The sequence below is a fragment of the Mixophyes fleayi genome, chromosome 4, assembly GCF_038048845.1.
Source record: "Mixophyes fleayi isolate aMixFle1 chromosome 4, aMixFle1.hap1, whole genome shotgun sequence".
Lineage (NCBI taxonomy): Eukaryota > Metazoa > Chordata > Amphibia > Anura > Limnodynastidae > Mixophyes > Mixophyes fleayi.
In genome coordinates this window covers 148,295,579-148,317,890 of record NC_134405.1, presented here as the reverse complement: position 1 = coordinate 148,317,890, position 22,312 = coordinate 148,295,579, and the positions used below count along the sequence as shown (strand labels likewise).

General features: G+C 40.7%; 1 protein-coding gene across 1 annotated transcript in view; it reads right to left on the bottom strand.

Moving 5' to 3' along the window:
• FBH1 (F-box DNA helicase 1) overlaps positions 1–22,312 on the bottom strand; it is a 95,014-nt gene that overhangs the window by 15,980 nt on the left and 56,722 nt on the right. Inside the window, exons 18-19 of the mRNA XM_075208577.1 lie at positions 18,353–18,475; positions 2,515–2,621 (exon numbers count right to left, since the gene is read on the bottom strand). Coding sequence (XP_075064678.1) covers positions 2,515–2,621; positions 18,353–18,475 — 230 coding nt within the window. The remainder of the gene's footprint in view (positions 1–2,514; positions 2,622–18,352; positions 18,476–22,312) is intronic.

The window sequence follows — 22,312 nt, the reverse complement described above, 5'->3', positions numbered from 1 at the left end:
AATTATTCTTATCTTAGTAATATCTCCTGTCTCTTTCTCTTTAGCATCTCTTGAAAATTTCTTCTGTTTTCTAGTTATGGTTTCTTGCTCCAACTTATCTATCTTTACATTCGTCAATGCAATAAGATTGTTAAAATCTTCCAATTCTTTAAGAGGTGAAAAATTGGTTTCAATAGTATTAATTTGAGTGTTAATTTGTTCAAGTGTTGCTTTTCTATCTTCAATGATTAATCCTATAAGTTGCTTGGAACAATTATCCAGCAGGGTATTCCATCTTTCAAAAAAATTACTTGTATTTGGTGTAAATGTAGGGTTTTTTGATATCTGCAGACCTCTTGGAATCAAGTTCTCTTGTAAATAATGTGTTAGTGTGGTGACATCCCACCACAGCCTAGTTTCTGTCTCACATAGTTTTTCATACTGAATATATTGTGCACAGAAATTGTCTTCAACAATATATTCTTTATTCCCAGGAAGGACAGTACTAAAAATATCTTTTAGATCTCTATTTCTAGATTGATGGGTAATCATAATCCTAAGAGTGCTGCTATCCATATATTAGATTAGTAGAAATTGACAAGTTAACGCTCTCTATATTGAGGTATTGCAGCTCCTATATTAAAAAGGTAAAAAATCCACAAAGACAGGGAGCGCAAAGTATGTTGGCCTTGTCGATCAAGTACTTCATTCGCTTCACAATGATCTTCGAGTTATTAAGATCTTGAACTCGGATCAGTACGTTTTGGCCACTGTGCTTGATCCAAGGTTTAAAACCTACATTGAGTCTTTACTTGTAAATGAGCGAGATGTGAACTTTTGCAAGGAGCTATTGCTCAGCAAGTTGGTCGCTGAACTGGGCCTCGGGCTTGACGTGTCCTCCTTCACTTTCTCAAAATGCTGCTGCTCGTAAAAAATTAAATTTCCCAAAAAGAAGCAGGGAAAACGCAGGGGCAGACCAGAACAATTTAACATCTGGGCTGGTTTGAAGGATTTTTCCAAAAAATGTGTCACTTTGCCTATAACTCCATCCAATACGAGTATAAACATGCAAAGGATGGTGGAGCATTACTTTTAAGAGGTAGTTGATATGGAAATGTCAGACAGTCCCTTTCCTTACAGGGAAGAAAAGCAGGCTATTTGGAAACCCATGTACAAACTTGCTTTGCAATACTTAAGCTGCCCACCCTCCAGTGTGTACTCTGAACGAGTGTTCAGCACAGCTGGGAACTTAGTCAGTGAGCACCGTAGAAGGTTACTTCCCAAAAATGTGGAGAAAATGATGTTTATAAAAATGACCTACATCTTCCACGAGGAAGGCCTTCACCATCCAAGACATTCAAGCACTGACTGTTCTCTAATGGCGGATTCAAGCGGCGATGAATTGATAGTCTGTGATGATGACGTACACACTGATGAGGGTGAGGATGAAGCTGAAGATGATGACGATAACATCTTTTTAAAACTTTCTATGTAAGTGTAGGGTGCAATCTACCCCAAAGAGGAAAGGGACTTGTGGCATTTCCATATCACGTACCATCTTGAAAGGCTGCTGTTTGGGCAATTTCTCCTTAAGGGTAGGGTGTCATAGACAGAGTGACCCCAAACTGGCTTTGTCCATTTCAATTAATATTGTACAGTCTATAACGGCTGAATTTTTGTGTATTTTCGACAAGTGGAGGGGGGCCTATAGAGCCAGAAACCAAACTAGCTTTGTCCATTTCAATTAATATTGTACAGTCTATAACGGCTGAATTTTTGGGTTTTTTAAACAAGTGGAGGGGGGCCTATAGAGACAGAAAGCAAACTGCCTTTTTCCATTTCTTTACATATTTAACTATAAGTGTAGGGTGTAATATACATCCAAACATGCATAGATGGAGAGGAAGACAATATGTTTTATGTGTAGAATAAATGAAGGCCTATCTACCAGGAATTAAACAGTTTTTTTGGATGATTTATTACCTCTACAATTAGATTACTTATCTATGAAACAGTTGGAGCACTAAATTGGGTTATTTTAGGCCCAAAAATATTGATTTTCCAACAAAATAGCAAAACAAAACCAAACAAAACCAAAACTAAAACCAAAACACGCAATGGCGGTTTAGCAAAACCAAAATCCAAACCAAAACACGATGGTAATCCAGATCCAAAACCGAATCCACAACCAAAACACGGGGGTCAGTGACCATCTCTAGTAATAAGTAATATTTAAAAAGAAAATGGCTACAGCATGCCAGAGGTCCTACTTCTCTGGCACTCAAACAAACACTGAAGTTCACAAGAGGTTGCAGATGGGATATAGCCTGTCGACAGGAAAGTCAATAATTTGAGTGCCTACTCTATGTTCCCTCATACAATTCCATGGTAAGCAGGGCACCCCAGGTGGCGGTAAGAGAAAAGGAGTTAAGGCATCAATTTCAACATTGTTTAGCGCATTCACAAAGTTTATCACTTAGTAAGTGCTCTCATAGAACGCCAATATATTTTACATAGTACACTAGTAAACCTTACCCCAGTCAGTGTCAGAATATTTTCTATTGATTTTGTTATAGTGAGATGCTTTCTTGCACGAGTTACTGCCACATAAAGCAAATTCCATTCATCTTCAACTGTCACATCTGAAACAGAGAAACACAGGATTTGATTTGGTGCAAGATTCCAATCGCCCATAGCATTTCTAATTGTTATCATACCACTTCCACTGAGAGAAAGCAGAAACACAGGTGCAAATAACTTATTTCCCATAATAAAATCAAAATATATGAGCATGAATAGCATTGCTCTGTTCAGTCACTGACTGTGCAATTATTACACATATCATTCAAGCATGGCTTCACATTCAATAGTTATGTAACCAGAGAACATTACATTGGCTGGAAAGTCTCTAAACAGGGGAAGAAGTCAGTAACAGGTGTACACAAAGCCATATTACAAGTTCCCAAAATTCTGTTCACCATGTGAGCAAAAGTGAATCAGACTTGAAATGGTATCATCTCCCTAGACTAGCAATCAGCTCAATTCCTTCCCAGCATCCTCTGACACTCTCTCTTCATTTGATCCCACAGATGAAGAGGAAGTTTCTACTATCTTCTTATCCTCCTACTCTACCTCCTGTCCTCTTGATCCCATACGCTCACAAATTGGTAGGTCCCTGTCGCATGTGCTCATACCACTTCTAACTAAAATCTGTAATCTCTCTCTCTCTACTGGTATCTTTCCATCACTATTCAAGCATGCAGTGGTCACTCCTTTTCTATAAAAAAAACCTAAATTCTGACCCAAATTCTCTCTCAAATTACCTCCCCATCTCTCAGCTCCCATGCCTCTCCAAATTTCTCGCGCAAATTGCCTACACTCGCCTCACACGTCTACTTTCTGCAGACAACCTATTGGATCCTCTTCAATCAGGCTTTCACTCTCAACACTCCACAGAGACTGATCTGACCAAGGTTGTCAATGATCTGATCACAGCTAAAACTAAAGGTGATTACTCTCTTCTAATTCTCATGGATCTATCTGCTGCATTCCACACGGTTGACTACTCTCTCCTCATACAGACGCTACAATCCCTAAGTCTTCAATACACTGTCCTATCTTGGTTCTCATCCTACCTATCTAATCGCTCTTTCAGTGTTAATTTCTAGGGAACAACCTCCACAAGGCTCAGTCCTAGGTCCTCCATCTACACCACTTCTCTAGGAAAACTAAAAAGCTCCTTTGGATTTCAGTATCATCTCTAGGCTGATGATACACAAATTTATCTATCCTCTCCTGATCTCTCACTATCTGTTTGGTCTCTCGTTACTGACTGTCTTTCTGCCATTTCATCTTGGATGTCCTCTTGCCAACTCAAAATCAATCTTTCAAAAACAGAATTAATAATATTCCCACCCAACAATAGAAGCTTACTGCCAGACATCTCTATTTCTGTTGACAACATGACCATAAATCCCACCCCGCAAGCTTGCTGTCTAGGTGTAATCCTTGACTCGCAACTATCCTTTGTTCCCGACATCAACTCTATATTTGCTGCATGCATCTAAAAAACATTTCCAGAATACGTACATATCTCTCTCAAGACACTGCAAAAACTTTAATTCATGCACTCATCATCTTCCCTATCGTTATAATTCCCCCCTTACTGGTCTTCCCAAAATCAGACTTGAGCCCTTACAATCTAATTGCACGCAGTGGCTAGATTGGTTTTCCTTGCAAGATTGTTTTACATCTGTTGAGTCACTCTGTCAGTCTCTACATTGGTTGCCTGTTTTTCAACGAATCCAATATAAAATTCTTCTACTAACATACAAGCCCATCAACAATATTGCACCAACATACTAGGGATGTGCACCGGCGACTTTTGAGGTCTCGTGTTTTGTGTTTTGGATCCGGATTTTCGTTATTTTTGAGGTTCGGATTTGTCTCGCAAAACACTTGACGAAAGGTCTCGGTTCGGATTTAAGGTTTTGGATTCGGATTTTTTTTGAAAAAAACATAAAAAGTTTAAAAATCAAGTTTTTGGGCTTATTTTCACTCCTAGGCTATTATTAACCTCAATAACATTCAATAACAAGCATTTCCACTAATTTACAGTGTATTCTGAACACCTCACAATATAGTTATTAGTCCAAAACGTTGCAACAAGGTATCTTTCTGGACTGCGTAGAGGAGTGGGTCACCACAATATATATTAAAAACCCTGAACTTTTATGATTCGCACCAATAAATGTACCTGGACTGCGTAGAGGAGTGGGTCACCACAATATATATTAAAAACCCTGAACTTTTATGAATCGCACCAATAAATGTACCTGGACTGCGTAGAGGAGTGGGTCACCACAATATATATTAAAAACCCTGAACTTTTATGATTCGCACCAATAAATGTACCTGGACTGCCTAGAGGAGTGGGTCACCACAATATATATAATAAGAAAACCATCAACTTGTATGATTCGCACCAATAAATGTACCTGGACTGCGTAGAGGAGTGGGTCACCACAATATATATTAAAAAGTAAAAACCCTGAACTTTTATGATTCGCACCAATGAATGTACCTGGACTGCCTAGAGGAGTGGGTCACCACAATATATATAATAAGAAAACCATCAACTTGTATGATTCGCACCAATAAATGTACCTGGACTGCGTAGAGGAGTGGGTCACCACAATATATTAAAAACCCTGAACTTTTATGATTCGCACCAATAAATGTACCTGGACTGCCTAGAGGAGTGGGTCACCACAATATATATAATAAGAAAACCATCAACTTGTATGATTCGCACCAATAAATGTACCTGGACTGCGTAGAGGAGTGGGTCACCACAATATATTAAAAACCCTGAACTTTTATGATTCGCACCAATAAATGTACCTGGACTGCCTAGAGGAGTGGGTCACCACAATATATTAAAAACCCTGAACTTTTATGATTCGCACCAATAATTGTACCTGGACTGCGTAGAGGAGTGGGTCACCACAATATATATTAAAAACCCTGAACTTTTATGATTCGCACCAATAAATGTACCTGGACTGCGTAGAGGAGTGGGCACTGGGCACCACAATAAAATATATAAAAAACCTTCAACAGATCTGCATTACACTACACATACGGCTGCTCCTCCATCCTCTCCATCATATACATGTTGGAGTTTTAGCGTGTGACAACCTCTTGTTTTTGATAATGTCAGTGCATTTTGAATATTTTTCAATTTGCCCCACACCACTGAATGTACTTTATCTATGATACGCAATACGCATCTATCTATCTTGACTGCGTAGTGTGGTGGCCCCGGTACACAATTTGGTACCGAGGCCACAATATAATTAAAAAACCCTCCACGTGTCAGAATTCCACCAAACAAGTATCTGGACTGCATAGTGGGGTGGCCCCGGTACCCAATTTTATACCGGGGCCACAATACCTCCTCCAAACATGGTACAGACAATTCGTCATTGAGATCCCAGACAGACAGGGTCAAAGTGTTATTGTTTGACTTTGTAAACCCAAAAAACTGTCCCTGTTGCACATAGTCGTGCAATGAAGACTGACTTTTTCATTTAAAGGCACGATCTTTCAAGTGTAGTGTTTGTAAGTCTAAGTCATATTATACTTTTGGTAAAATTGGTTTATTTTGTTCCTCTTTATGGTAATTAGTAATAGAATTAAAGTATGAAATAGAATTAAAGTATGAAATAGAATTAAAGTATGAAATAGAATTAAAGTATGAAATAGAATTAAAGTATGAAATAGAGTGGTATAGAGTTGTAGTGTGGTATAGATAGAGTGGTCCACACAATATAATAATAAAACCCTCAACTGGTCAGAATTCCACCAAACAAGTATCTGGACTGCATAGTGGGGTGGCCCCGGTACCCAATTTGATACCGGGGCCACAATACCTCCTCCAAACATGGTACAGACAATTCATCATTGAGATCCCAGACAGACAGGGTCAAAGTGTTATTGTTTGACTTTGTAAACCCAAAAAACTGTCCCTGTTGCACATAGTCGTGCAATGAAGACTGACTTTTTCATTTAAAGGCACGATCTTTCAAGTGTAGTGTTTGTAAGTCTAAGTCATATTATACTTTTGGTAAAATTGGTTTATTTTGTTCCTCTTTATGGTAATTAGTAATAGAATTAAAGTATGAAATAGAATTAAAGTATGAAATAGAATTAAAGTATTAAATAGAATTAAAGTATGAAATAGAATTAAAGTATGAAATAGAGTGGTATAGAGTTGTAGTGTGGTATAGATAGAGTGGTCCACACAATATAATAATAAAACCCTCAACTGGTCTGAATTTCACCAAACAAGTATCTGGACTGCGTAGTGTGGTGGCCCCGGTACACAATTTGGTACCGAGGCCACAATATAATTAAAAAATTGGGCATCAACTGTCAATATATTGTTTAATATCTGATACACCTAAATATGGACTGCACAGTGGAGTGGCCCCGGTAGTAAATTTGGTGCCGGGGCCACAATACCTCCTCCAACTTCCAAGTGTAGTGTTTATAAAGACAGACAGCGTCGAAGTGTTATTAGTTGACTTTCTTAACCCTAAAATTGTCCCTGTTGCAAATATTCGTGCAATGGACAGTTACTTTTTTATTGAAAGACTCAAACTTTCAAGTGTAGTGTTTATAAAATATAAACAACAATACAGTAGTTTTAGAGCACGTCAATACCTCTTGTTTTAAATTATGACACGGCATTTTACTTTTGGTTTAATTTCTTGAATTTTTTTAAATTTGGTTTTACTTTTTGAACATGGCAAACGACTGTTGATTGGTCATATAATGCAAAAAAAAAAGTTCCAAGATGGAATTGTCCTTGGGCCCTCACACCCACCCTTATGTTGTTGAAATAGGACATGCACACTTTAACAAACCAATCATTTCAGCGACAGGGCCTACCAAACAACTTTGGCTGAAATGATTGGTTTGTTTGGGCCCCCACACCAAAAAAGCTATTCATCTCTCCCTGTACAGACTAAACAGGCTCTACTGAGGCAAGATGTCGTCCTCATCCTCAACCTCTGATTCCTCTCCCCCTACAGTGTGTACTTCCTCCTCATCACACATTATCAATTCGTCCCCGCTGGACTCCACAACCACAGGTCCCTCTGTAGTATCTGGAGGGCAGTGCTGTACTTCATTGAGGAATTGATTATTCATTTTTATAAACATCATTTTTTCAACGTTGTGAGGAAGCAACCTCCTTCGCCGCTCACTGACCAGGTTCCCCGCTGCACTAAAAACTCTTTCCGAGTACACACTGGAGGGGGGACAACTCAGGTAAAATAGAGCCAGTTTGTACAGGGGCTTCCAAACTGCCTTTTTTTCCTGCCAGTAACAATATGGACTGTCTGACATGTCTACTTGGATGGTGTCAGCAAAGTAATCATCCACAATTTTTTCTATTGTGACAGCATCCAATGCAGCGAGAGTAGACATGTCTGCAATGGTTGGCAGGTCCTTCAGTCCGGACCAGATGTTATCAGCATCCCCGCCAGTGCCTCTTTTGGGAAAACTGAGCTTTTTCCTCGCAGCCATAGATGTGGAAGAAAATGAGGGTGGAGCTGTTGGCATGTCACGGTCCTCTTCAGAGGACAATCTCCTGACCAGCAGGTCTTTGCACCGCTGTAGACTTGTGTCCGCCGGAAACAGAGACACAACATACGCTTTAAACCGAGGATCGAGCACGGTGGCCAGAATGTATTCCTCTGACTTTAAAAGAGTGACCACCCTCGGATCCTGGCAAAGCGTACGAAGGGCTACATCCACAAGAGCTACATGCTTGGTGTAATCGCAATGGCTTACCAGCTCCTCCCTCACTTTCTCCAGCTGCTTCTGCAACAGCCTGATCAGGGGAATGACCTGACTCAAGCTGGCAGTGTCGGAACTGACTTCTCGTGTGGCAAGTTCAAATGGCTGCAGAACCTTGCACAACACGGAAATCAGTCTCCACTGCGCTTGACTGAGGCGCATCCCCACTCCTTTGCCTATGTCGTAGGTGGCTGTGTAGGCCTGAATGGCCTTTTGCTGCTCCTCCATCCTCTGCAGCATATAGAGGGTGGAGTTCCAGCGCGTCACAACCTCTTGTTTGAGGTGATGGCAGGGCAGGTTCATGCTTTTTTGATGTGCCTCTAGTCTGCGGTAGGCACTGGCTGAATGCCGAAAGTGTCCAGCAATTTTGCGCGCCACCGCAAGCATCTCCTGCACACCCCTGTCACTCTTGAGGTAATGCTGCACCACCAAATTAATGGTGTGGGCAAAACATGGGACGTGCTGGAAATTGCCCATATTTAATGCCCGCACAATGTTACTGGCATTGTCTGACACCACAAATCCCCATGAGAGTCTAAGTGGGGTAAGCCACTGGGAGATAATTTCCCTCATTTTCTCTAATATGTTGTCAGCGTTGTGCCTCTTATTAAAGCCTGTAATGCACAATGTTGCCTGCCTTTGCATGAGCAGCCATTTTGTAGATGCTGCTACTGATGCAGCTGTTGCTGTTGCTGCGGAAGGGGATGCATCTACCCAGTGGGCTGTCACAGTCATATAGTCCTTCGTTTGCCCAGAACCACTTGTCCACATGTCCGTGGTTAAGTGGACAGTGGGTACAACCGCATTTTTAAGAGCACTGAGGACACTTGATCGTACTTCTCTGTACATTTTTGGTATCGCCTGCCTAGTGAAGTGGAATCTCGAGGGGATTTGGTACCGGGGACACAATACCTCCATCAACCCTCTAAATCCCACTCCACTGATGGCGGACACCGGGCGCATGTCTAACACCAACATTGCAGTTACAGCCGCAGTTATACGCTTTGCAATAGGGTGACTACTATCGTATTTTGTGGTCATGGCAAACGACTGTTGGACGGTCAATTGTTTTGTGAAAGACTTAGCGGTCTTACGACTTCCCCTCTGGGAAGATGACCGACTAACAGCAGCAACAGCAGCAGTGGCAGTAGTAGGCGTACCGCTGCAGGATTCCTCGGATGAATCCCGTATTGAGGAGGACTCAGTCTGGCTGCTGACTTGGGCTGCAGGACTGAATCTGATGGAGATTGTGGAGGAAGTTGACGAGGAGGGTGTTGCTGGTGTGTATCCAACTGGACCACGGGATTTAGGTGTCCCTGTACCGATGAGGGTCCTAGCCCCAGTTCCTGAACTAACCACTGAACTATGAAGGTTATTCAGGTGACGTATAAGGGAGGATGTTCCTAGGTGGGCAAGATCCTTACCCCTGCTTATTTGAGCTTTACATAAGCTACATATGGCCATACATTGGTTGTCTGGATTTGGATAAAAATAACTCCAGACCGAAGAGGTGCATTTTTTGGTCTTCTGACCAGGCATGACGATGGGCTTTTTCATCCCATGGACATCAGCTTTTTCCCCCCCTGGTGCCTCATTTACAATAACCACATCACCATCCTCATCATCAAGTTCCTCCACAGCGCCAGCTACATCATCAATAGCCTCCTCCCGAGCCACCTCTTCCCGTACAGTGATGGGAAGGTCAGGCTTGACAACCACCAACACCCTTGGACTCGCCTTGGGGATTTGTGATAATTTCTCTTTAGAAGGCAGAGTTGTTTGCTGTTTTGTTGCTGACAGCATAACTCTCTTCAATTTTTTGTAGGGGGGGGGAGGAGGAGGAGGGCTAAGATCCGTGGGTGAAGCTGAACCACTAGTCATGAACACGGGCCAGGGCCTAAGCCGTTCCTTGCCACTCCGTGTCGTAAATGGCATATTGGCAACTTTACGTTTCTCCTCAGATGATTTAAAGTTTCTCTTTTTGCTACTTTTTCTTAACTTGGGCTTTTTGGATTTTACATGCCCGGTACTACGAGATTGGGCATCGGGCTTGGAAGACAACGTTGATGGCATTTCATCGTCTATGTCATGACTAGTGGCAGCAGCTTCAGCATTAGGAGGAAGTGGGTCTTGATCTTTCCCTACTTTATCCTCCAAATTTTTGGTCTCCATTATATGTAGCACAAGATACTGCAGAATGTGTGAACTTGGTAATATTGCAGTACCAATGGACTTATACTGCTGGATTGGTTTTGCAAATTTGGTTATAATTATTATATATTTTTTTTTTTTTTTAAATTTTTTATTTTTTTTTACTTTTTTTTTATTTTTAAAAAACTTGGGAATAGTGGGGAAATAACTATGCCCTTAGAAGCACAGAGCACAGGACACAGCACCACTGGACTGAACAGGACACGGCACAGGACCCAGCAGCACTACGGAACTCAGCAGGACAGAGCACAGGACACAGCACCACTGGACTGATACTGCAGAATGTGTGAACTTGGTAATATTGCAGTACCAATGGACTTATACTGCTGGATTGGTTTTGCAAATTTGGTTATAATTATTATATTTTTTTTTTTTTTTTTAAATTTTTTATTTTTTTTTACTTTTTTTTTATTTTTTAAAAACTTGGGAATAATGGGGAAATAACTATGCCCTTAGAAGCACAGAGCACAGGACACAGCACCACTGGACTGAACAGGACACGGCACAGGACCCAGCAGCACTACGGAACTCAGCAGGACAGAGCACAGGACACAGCACCACTGGACTGATACTGCAGAATGTGTGAACTTGGTAATATTGCAGTACCAATGGACTTATACTGCTGGATTGGTTTTGCACATTTGGTTATAATTATATATATTTTTTTTAATTTCTAATTTTTTATTTTTTTTTACTTTTCTTTTATTTTTTAAAAACTTGGGAATAATGGGGAAATAACTATGCCCTTAGAAGCACAGAGCACAGGACACAGCACCACTGGACTGAACAGGACACAGCACAGGACCCAGCAGCACCACTGACCACAGAAGGACAGAGCACAGCACACAGCACCACTGGACTGATACTGCAGAACACAGCACAGCACAGCACAGCACAGCACAGCACAGCACAGCACTGCACAGCACAGCACAGCACAGCACAGCACTGCACAGCACAGCACTGCACAGCACAGCACTGCACAGCACTAAACAGCACAGAACTAAACAGCACAGAACTAAACAGCACAGAACTAAACAGCACAGAACTAAACAGCACAGAACTAAACAGCACAGAACTAAACAGCACAGAGGACCACCTAACACACCCTCCCTCTACCCTGATCAATGCCCGAGTGAAGATGGCGGCGACTAGCGGGGAATTTATAGGATCCGAGTATCGCGAGATCCGACAACGGGATTATGAGTCAGAGCCTCAGTTTCACTTTTGAATTTGGCGCCAATACCCGGATCTGTCTCGGATCCGACTCGGATCCGCAACGTTCGGGTGGGCTCGGATTTCATAAATCCGAGTGCGCTCATCCCTACAACATACATATCCTCACTTGTCTTAAAATATTTCCCAACCTGACATCTCTGTTCTGTACAAGATCTGTGTCTCTCTTCCACTCTCATCACTTCCTCCCATTCTCGGTTACAGGACTTTTTTCGGGCTGCACCCACTTTATGTAATTCACTTCCTCGCACCACAAGACTTTCCTCTAGTCTTCAAACGTTCTCTGAAAACCCACCTCTTCAGACAAGCTTATAGTATTATTCTACCACCCTCTTAATCTCCCTAGCTTACCCTATTACCACCCTCTACGCAGCTAACACAAGACAACAACCCTCTGACCAACATAGTTGTGTGACTGAGCATACAGCCCACTAAATACTTTGTAACCTTTGCATTCTAGCTGGACAAATATTCAATATGAGGTAGCACTTACCCTTGTGTATCAAACCATTGTCCCATCATCATCATTTACTTATATAGCGCCACTAATTCCGCAGCGCTGTACAGAGAACTTATTCACATCAGTCCCTGCCCCATTGGAGCTTACAGTCTAAATTTTCTAATATACACACACAGACAGAGATAAACTAGGGTCAATTTGATAGCAGCCAATTAACCTACAAGTATGTTTTTGGAGTGTGGGAGGAAACCGAAGCACCCGGAGGAAACCCACGCAAACACGGGGCGAACATACAAACTCCAGACAGATAAGGCCATGGTCGGGAATTGAACTCATGACCCCAGTGCTGTGAGGCAGAAGTGCTAACCACTGAGCCACCGTTGTAAGCTTGCGAGCAGGACCCGCTTACCTCTCTGTATGTATTACCCAGTATTGTTTAATTGCTGTTTGTTCCCAATTGTAAAGCGCTACAGAATCTGCTGGCGCTATATAAATGTTGATAATAATGATGATGAAGTAAAGTTTGAATCATTGATCCATATTTTGAATGGAGAGTTATTGTACATGGAAACTTAAAAAATTGAGAAACTGAAGGGAAGAGCATTGGATTTTGATTTCCTTACCAATAAATAAATTTCTCTGATTGGGGATCCAGACACAGCCAATGGTGTTAAACTTCACCAACCAGAGTCAACGCACTTAGAAAATCTTTCTACTGCTAAGCATATACAGCGAGAAGAGATAGAGATCCAGAAAAAGGCTAAGGCTAGGTACACCATGCAAAAAAACGTTTGATCAATTTTTTAATCACTAACAATTTTACAAGTTCCTATGAATCTGCTGATTCATGTGTACACACTATACACGATTTACCTTCAGATCTGTGCGCTTCATCTGGTCCAAGAGCAGTGTAATCGGTCATTCCTCTCACACTGATTATAACAAAAAATAAACTGACTTTTTCACAATGTCATTCTAAATTTTGTTAGCTTTCTCTGACTCTGAAATGAAATATTCAGTCTCAGAATGAACGGAAATATTAATCCACCTACAGTAATCTCAACATTTAACAACACAGACACAGTGACAGGTTCCTACTCTCTCTCTGGGCAGACAGTTGTGTGAGTGCAAACACACTGCAGGATCAGAAGGTGGTTGGAATGAGATTTTTAGTCCTACCAACCAATCAAATGAATACCAATACCAATACCAATGAAACGACACTTGGTACTTTGGAACGACTGTCGTTAATCGTGCAAGTACACTAATGCGATATCAGGCCAAACAGTTGCTTATTGGGTGTTTGGCCCAATAATTGGCTGAAAAACCTGTAATGTGTACCCAGCCTAAAAAACAGCCCAAACAATGACAGCACAGGCACTATCCCAAGAGAGTGGGGTACTGGTATGTGTGAAGTCATTGGTTTCAGATAAGAAAATTTATTTATAAAAGTTAAACAAAATAAAAAGGAAGGAAAAACTATTTCTTTATCAACCATAGTTGACCCAGAAAAAATGATGGTGGCATAACAAAATGATTAAATGGAGAGGGAAAAATGGCCTCAAGAGGACACCAATAGACACAAAAATACAGCTGAGGAAGCCATTGTTTTCATCTGAATAAAAGCTACTCTACAGACACACGATAGAACCAGGAAGGATAATGAATGGTGAAAATAAACTAGGTCACTCTGAGACTGAAATAAATGACATTAAGAAGGGCAATACCCACAAAACAGAAAGTACAGCATAACCTGAACCACAGAGATGAAAGGGTTCAAGAACCAATATAAGGACTTAATGGGATAGAGAGTGCCTTTAAAATATACATATACCACGAAAGTAGAAGACTTAAACCCTATGCTGAGGGCAAATAAAATAGTGACACTGCCATGCAGTGGGACAGGTTGAACTGGTAGAGAATGGCATGTTTCTTTCTTATATGTAAGTGCCCTGGTGCTTAATCTTGATAAATGTCTGGGTCCACAATGGCTGAAGGTAACACTACATTAAACTAAAAACATGTTACATTTATTCTCAGATATTTGCATAACAATAGAATGGTGTGTCTAGTCGGTTTTATTTTGGTATATGCAGGTATATAGTCTATATGGAATCAATTTTAATATATTACGTGTTATACATTATGAGCATTTTAATTCCATGTGTATTAATCAACAATAATAAAGACCTAACAAAAAAGATAGAAATCCTGTCCTGTATGAAACTAGAGAGATTCTAGAGAAAAAGAGAGGAGACGGAACATCAAATTTCCTCCATTGAGGATACTGCCAATTCTATGAAAGGAGAAATCTACAATATGGTCTCACAAGTTATCGTCTGTCAACAAAAGCAGTCAGAGTTGGAAGGTAGGCTGTAAAGGAACAATTAAGATGCGTGGGACTATTAAAAAGAGTTGAGGGATCTAACCCAGAAGAATTCTTGAAAGTGGTTCACGGAGAATTTGGCACAGATTCATTTACATGTCAGTTCACACTTCACAGTGAAGAGAATGCACCATCTCCCGGAATGCCCCTCAACTCCGAGGCACACTTTCATTGCAAAGACCCTGCATTATAAAAAATAGCATTGCTTTTCTCAAGCTAGCCAGGCAGCTGGAACTATTTAAATTTTAAAATTGCTGTTTTTCAAGATTTTGCCATGGAAGTACAAAAATAGTCACGCTCAACTCATACTGGTCAAGAAGAATGTGGGATGTCCAATTGCCATATGCAATGTTGTTTCCAGCTAAATTGAGTGGTGTCTGATGGAAGATCGTACCTCTTTACCCCTCCTTGAGAAGCCATAGACTAACTGGCTGAACAGTACTACTTTGTTTCTGTTACTATGCTCATGTAGGATCCCTTCTGTAAGGTGACATTCGTCTTTAGTTAATTATCACCATGTTATTGTGTTCTGCAATATTGTAATGTATATCTATACCTGATCAAAGTTTTTCTATTGTGAGTTTTTCTGAATGAGCAACACTTAAATGGCAAGATTAAAAGGACACTTGTTATGGATCAGATTAGAAAATACAACTCTGGTGGAGTGTAAGGTTTAGTCTTTAAAAATGCCCTTGGTGGGGTGGTCCTACCATGGTATGCATTTGTCTGTACAGGTTAACTCATTTTAAAAATATGTCAACTCATCTTGACCTTTGCAGCTGGCAGGTTATTTTCCCCCTCCATATAACAGTACCCTTAAAATATGCAGCTCTTTTATGGCTCTTTCTCATGAGACCTTTGTTATTTGTATGAGAGATTTTAGTAACACTATAGACCAATCAAGACAGGTGGAGAGAAAATCTTGTATGTAATTCTCTGTATTTGCACATTTAATAGCAGAAAAGGGTCTGATTGACAACTGGCAGATTAGGTATCTTGTGTCAAAACAACTGTCCTTCCAATCAATGATGCATGATGCCTTCTCAAGAACTGACCTGGCACTTAATTCCTAAAGGCAAGCTCCCTTAATCATGGAGGAGGATATCAGATCACACTCCTCTGTTGGCGACAGATGATTTATACCCATAAAAGGCATAGATTTTGGATATTCAGCCCTTATGGTTAACATTAATGGGTGATGCTTAATATGGTTAATATGAATGCAGAGATGGTGGGTCTGCCTGTCCTGTGGGATGCTTTTAAATATTTTCTTAGGGGCACTCTACTAATAAAAGTGGCAAGGCTTAACATATTCTCAAGATCAAAAGAAAGTCAGATGTAACAAAAATTATGACATTTGAAATGCATTTACATTGCCTCTCATTGAAATCACGCTTGTCATGGCTGATGGCTCAAAAAGCCTGGTCTAACTATATCCTGGACAAATGGAAGCCTAGACTGCCTTTCTCTGGGCATGCTCAATATACTCAAGTGAATTGAGGGAGTAGCTTTATGGCTTATTTGGTAAGGGTGGAGATTTTCAAAAAGGACCATTCCTGCAGCAGTTGATGATCAAGTATTTCCTATGTAGCATTATTACCACAGTTTATACAATTATTATTATTATATGTGTCCCAAGCGGATTATTCTAACGATTGTCTGCTAGCTTATATCGGACAAAGTGTCTTACCAACATTCATGACTATCTCGACTCTTATATTACTGTGGAGGAGATAGATGCAGCTATTGCTTCCTTTCCCAATATCAAATCCCCAGCGATGGATGGTATACCCACTTAGCTCTATGAAAAGCATACAGCGTTACAAAATTGGTGACACTATATAAATAAATAGTGATGATAATGATAGACTGGTATATGATATACTCCTGGCATACTAAAGCTGCACAAGTTGTTCTCCTTTATAAAAAGATCTGTTTTGGGACTTTTAGCTCCTAAATAATAATCTTTACTTATTTGTGGTATATTTTATCTGTGCATTTAGAAATTAAAATTAATTAGATATCATTGTACTGCTTTATATTAATATTTTTATCTATATATCTATATACTTACAACCTTGATTTTTTTCACTGGTATACATATTTTAATAATAATGTTTTTCAGTTGATCTCTGCTATAGCGCTGATCACCTTTTTTGAATTCTTCTGTTTAGAAGCAATTACAGAATTTTTTTCTTTAAACTTAACCTCAGCACCATAAGGTATTTCATTTACTTTGGCCTCTCAAATGAAGACATACTTTTTCAGCCTCTGAAAAAAATTCTGTCTTATTGCAACTATACATTGGGAATTAGGGAGGTTGAACGTTCATTTGAGATATTGTGGGAGAGTGTTAGAGAATTAACTTTAATGCCCAAACAATGGAAGAAGATAAATGTTCTGGCCATAACAGCTATCTCAGCAATACAATTAAAGAAAGCAGTTACAAATTCTTGATGACATTGTACAAGTTCTCAAAGGAAATGTTTCTTGGTGTGTCAGATAGGCGATTGAGTCTTGGAAGGACTAGAGGCTCAGGAGGTAGTGTTGAGATTAGATAAGAAATGTAGAGGGGTACGAAAGGCTGATGTTAGGTGAGGAGTTTGAATTAGATACTAGGGAATGGGGAGTTTCGGGCAAGAAGAATGTCAGACAGGAGAAGGTTGCAATAGTCAATGCAGGGGATAATGAAATAGTGGAAATTAATTTTAACAGCATCATGGGTGAGAAAGGGTCTAATCCTGGCGATGCTTTAAAGGTGGAAGCAACAGGCTTGGTAGAGGAACTGGATGTGGGGATTGAAGGAGAGGCCGGAGCCGAGGATGACATCCAGGGAGACGACATAGAACAGAGGAGAGCAGAGTATTGGGGTTTGAGGAGGGAAGATGATGTGCTGTTTTAGGCATGTTAAGATAATATTTGGACATACTTGAGGAGATACCTGAGAAACAGCTGGACCCTTGAGAGAGAAGTAAACGGGAGAGTTTGGGGAGGAGAGGTAGATTTGGGTATCATCAACATAGAGGTGGTATTGGAAACCAAATAAGTGAACTAGTTCCCCTAGGAGAAGTTTATAGACAGAAGAGCTGAGGACAGAGCCTTAAGGGACCCCTACGGGTTGAGGTGTCATGTAGGCCAATGGACTGAAAGGTGTGCAGGAGGAGAGGATGGTCCACAGTGTAGAAAGCAGTAGAGATGTCCAGAAGGATAAGCAAGGAGAACTAACCTGTACACTTGGCAGAGAGAAGATTATTGGTGACTTTAGCAAGGGCAGTCTATGTGAGGTGCAGGGGACAGTAGCTAGATTGGAGAGGGTCAAGGAGGGAGTGAGAGGAGAGAAAGCTTTTGAGGTGATTATAGACAAGGCACACAAGTACTTTGAAGGTGAATGGGAGGAGAGAAATTGGGCAGTAGTTAGAATAAGGGTCAAAAAAAGTTTTGGGGAGGATGGGTGAGAGAAGAGCGTGTTTAAAGGAAGAGGGACCGGTAGTGGAGGTGCAGACATTGGGAGAGAGGGAACAGAGAAGGTGAGAGGGTAAGTAGAGGGGGGAGAAGATTACAGGAGAGCATGGACCTTGACCCTAGAGATAGTGGGGGTGAGATGGGAGGGGTACAAGATGGGTTGGCTAGAGGTGAAGGATAAGGGTAAAGCACACTATACATCTGTATCAAACACATTGGCAAGCACTATTTATAGTGAAGGTGTGTTTACTCACTAATTGGGATTTGCAGCCGCTCCAGGTTGTGTCTGGCACATGGAACTTTTACAAAATCATCTGTAACTACCACAGAATCAAACTCCATTCCTTTAGCTTTATGCACTGTTCCCAAAACATAATCTGAAAAATGAAAAAAAGAGGGAAGGGTAGTCATATTTTATGTGTACAAGACATAAGCTCAATCGAAACATAACAAACAATCTTTCTTCCCTACCTTACCCATTTCTGCAACAATCTGGGACATGTGTAAATCTTGCCTCACGTCACATTTAGCCCATCTACCTATCCTCCTATTATGGGATAATCCAACTTCCCACTCAGTGCTCCCAGCCCTGGCTAAAGGTGGACTACTGTTCTGACTATGATCTTTTGGACAGGGGATTCTGGCTCAAATTTGGTGAAATACAAAATAAATATCTGGACCTCTCGTTCAGATTTTTTTATTTATGTCCAAATGAGACATATTCTGGTCTCTCTTCCTCCAAATGTTATTCTTAGGAACACAAGTGAATTTGAAAAAGAATGCCTTTCTTACCCCTGAGAAGAGGTATGAGTTCAATTGTGGTTCCAAAACAGGCATGAAAAGGAGTGGAAGAGAGACCTGGGCACCTCCCCTGAGAACTGTTGGAAAACGATTAGGGAAAGAACTGCTGCCAGCTCCATCTCCTCTTCGATTAAATAAAATGCTTATAAAGGTCAATTATATATGGAACTACTGTACACCCCAGATAAGTGATCAGCTATGTATCCTTCTGTCTCCTCAGACTGCTTGAGAGACTGTGGCCTGCAAGGCTCGTTCCTTCACATTTGGTGGACATGCCCAAAAATCTCAGCCTTCTGGGACAGGTTTCAGTATCTTAACCTTGCTCCTGCCATGCTCTGTGATTAAACACCCTTGGACCTTTCTTATTTGGTATCCGATACAAGATGCAGAAAAATGCTAAGTTAGCTTCTCACATTTTAGCTGCAGCCAAATGCCGGAGTGGTGTATTGTGGAAGAAACGGGACCCGTCCCACGTTTCCTCCCTTAAATACTACATCAGGTTCATAGCATGCATGGAAAAAAATACCTACTTCCTACATGACAAAGAAAACACTTTCACTCAGGTTTGGGTCCCCTTTCTCAACAGAGAAAATCCACCTACTTCCATGACCCACAGTTACCCCTACCTGTCTATTCTCCACAAACTCCACTAAACTCAATTGACCGGCTAGATCCCTTGACTTAAACGTTCCTCTATCCTAAATAATGAGAAATTGCTCCTCTTATGAGTTACCCTATTAACCAGCTCATTTTTCACAATGCCCCCCCCCCCCTTGCTACTCCTCCTCCTCTCCCCCTGTCCCACCCTATCAAAGTTCTTACAAAGTGTTTTAGTTATATTCATGCTAATGCTGTCAAAATTTGGACATCGTAAATATGCTTATTGCCTAATCTTTATTGTCATATACAAATGGTGATCTCCTTCCGTATAGCTATCAATAACACATCTCAAGTCTTATCAGACACAATATTCCTCCATTACGGAGGGCCAAAAGCTGGATCGAATCTTGTACCTGTGATTTATTTTCCAACCACTATAAAATAAACCAAAGCAACTATTAAACCTTGTTACCAAATAAAGCTCAGTTGGCTTTCCGGTTGACATTTACAAAAATACACTGACCGCCTGACCCAGCACTTACTAAACAGATTTAAATGGTCATATCAACTCCATGCTTCACCCCATCAATGTCAAGATTATACCTCATAGTATATTGAATAAATCCTAATGGGATCGACAAATTTGAACAGAACTTTATTTTGTGTATAATAAGTTTTAGAAAATTGTGTTTGTTATCTATGTTTGCAACCACTATTCTGGCCAACATATCGAAATATCTAATACACTTAGGTTTCTGTACTGATGTTTGATTAATCAACTCACAAAAATATCTATTACAATAACCACAGTCCTAAATTGGGAGTGCCCTGCATAAGTAGCATTTATTTTTTCATTTTGTTCAGAAAGTATTGATAGCATGTATCTTTCCAGTAGTAGGAATATTTATTCTTAAAGTTGGAATCCAAAACTCTGTATGGAAACTAATTATGATGATTAGGTATTAGTAATCAGTAATCAACAACAACTAAGATAATTTTGTCATAAAACCCTTCAACTTCTAAACCTTTTTTATCATTCTTGTTTCCCTTTGCAATTGGGCTAATGCTTCAATTATCAGGACAAAGATTAGAAGACACAAAAATTATGGGTGATAAATTGGCATCCTGTCTATTTCCACTGTATATCGGAAATAAGGAGGAGAGAAAGCCTATATTGCTGACTCTAGCAGAGGAAACATATATACAGTTATTACACTCCTTACTATTTTACCCCTGAATCCTAAAATCTCTAAAACAGACTCAATATATAAAAAATGTATTCTGTTAAAGGCGTTTCTAAAGCTAAGGGAATACTGTGCAGTAGCCCAGGAGAATTGCATAATTTTGCAATATTTTCAGGAAGCATCTGGTTTTGTCATGAGCTTACTAAAACAACTATCTCACATCTAGAAGGGATGGCAAGATATGGTTTCATTTCAAAGTCAAACTTTTAGCACAATTTAAGCAAAAGTTGATGGTTTTGCCTAGCATTGGGATGGTTGACAGTCACCTCCAAAATCAACTTTGGAAGGAAAGAGCGAATTGCCACTTCCTTAAAAAAAAGTGTAGGTATGCAAATAGCCAGCTGCTATGAAAAAGTTTGCCTTATTATTATTAATCTTTATGGATAGGGTGCCACATAAGGTCCGCAGCGGCGCACAGAGGGAAAACAACAAGACAGTACATGGTATAACAGCACAATACAGTAAACAATAACAACACAACTCTCAGCACAGCTACTGGGATGCAAATGGCATATTCAGCACAGGCAGAAACCTGTGCCCATTAGCGTGGTAGCAACTAACAGGTGTAGAGCCACTGAAAGAGGTGCAAAGACAATGGAGGAGTGGAGTCAATTGGCAGAGAGCCCAAGGAGGAGGTTCGCAGTGTAATTGGTGAACAAAAGTTATAGGTAATGAGAACAGGAGTGGAGGGCCTTGCTCACTAGAGCTTACAATCTAAAGGGAAAGGGGCAAACAAATGGTTCACACATGAAGGTGAGCCAATATAAGGGGATCCAAGGGCAAGATGCAAGAGTGGGAGAGATGGAAAAGATGCAAGAGATGGAGGATGGAAGAGGGCGAGTTATACACTACATGGTGAAATGGTTAAGTGGAGGACTGGTAGGCTTTTCTAAACAGGTAGGTTTTCAATGACCGTTTGAAGCTATACAGGTCAGGGGATAATCTGATAGAACGAGAGAGATTGTTCTAGTTTAGGGGGGCATCATGGGACAAATCTTGGATAAGGGAGTAAGATAAGATTACCAGAGGGGAGGAAAGGCGATGGTCATTGGCTGACCAGAGAGGGCAGGAGGGAGTATGTATGGAAATAAGATTTCAGATGTAGGAAGCAGTGGAGTTGGAGATGGCCTTGTACGTGAGGGTGAGGAGTTTAAAGAGGATCCTGTAGGGGTTAGGGGAGCCAGTGTAAGGTTTGGCAAAGAGGAGGAGCAGATGTGTAGCAGTGAGAGAGGAAGATAAGTCTAGCTGCAGCATTAAGTATAGATCGAAGAGGAGCGAAATGGGAGCGCAGAGGCTTTTAAGCAGAAGGTTGCAGTAGTTGAGACGAGAAATGATCAGTAAGTTTATAAGAATTATTGTGGTGTGTAGAGGAAAGGTCTGATACAGGCAATATTCCGGAGCTGGAAGCAACAGTATTGGGCAAGAAATTGAATGTGAGGGGTGAAAGGGACGAGTAGTCAAGACTGACACACAGGCATGAGTTGTGGAACAGAGTAGATGGTGGTGTTGTCAACAGTGATAGAGAGGGTTGGGAGGAGAGGCGACTCTTGATGAAGGGAAGACAATGAT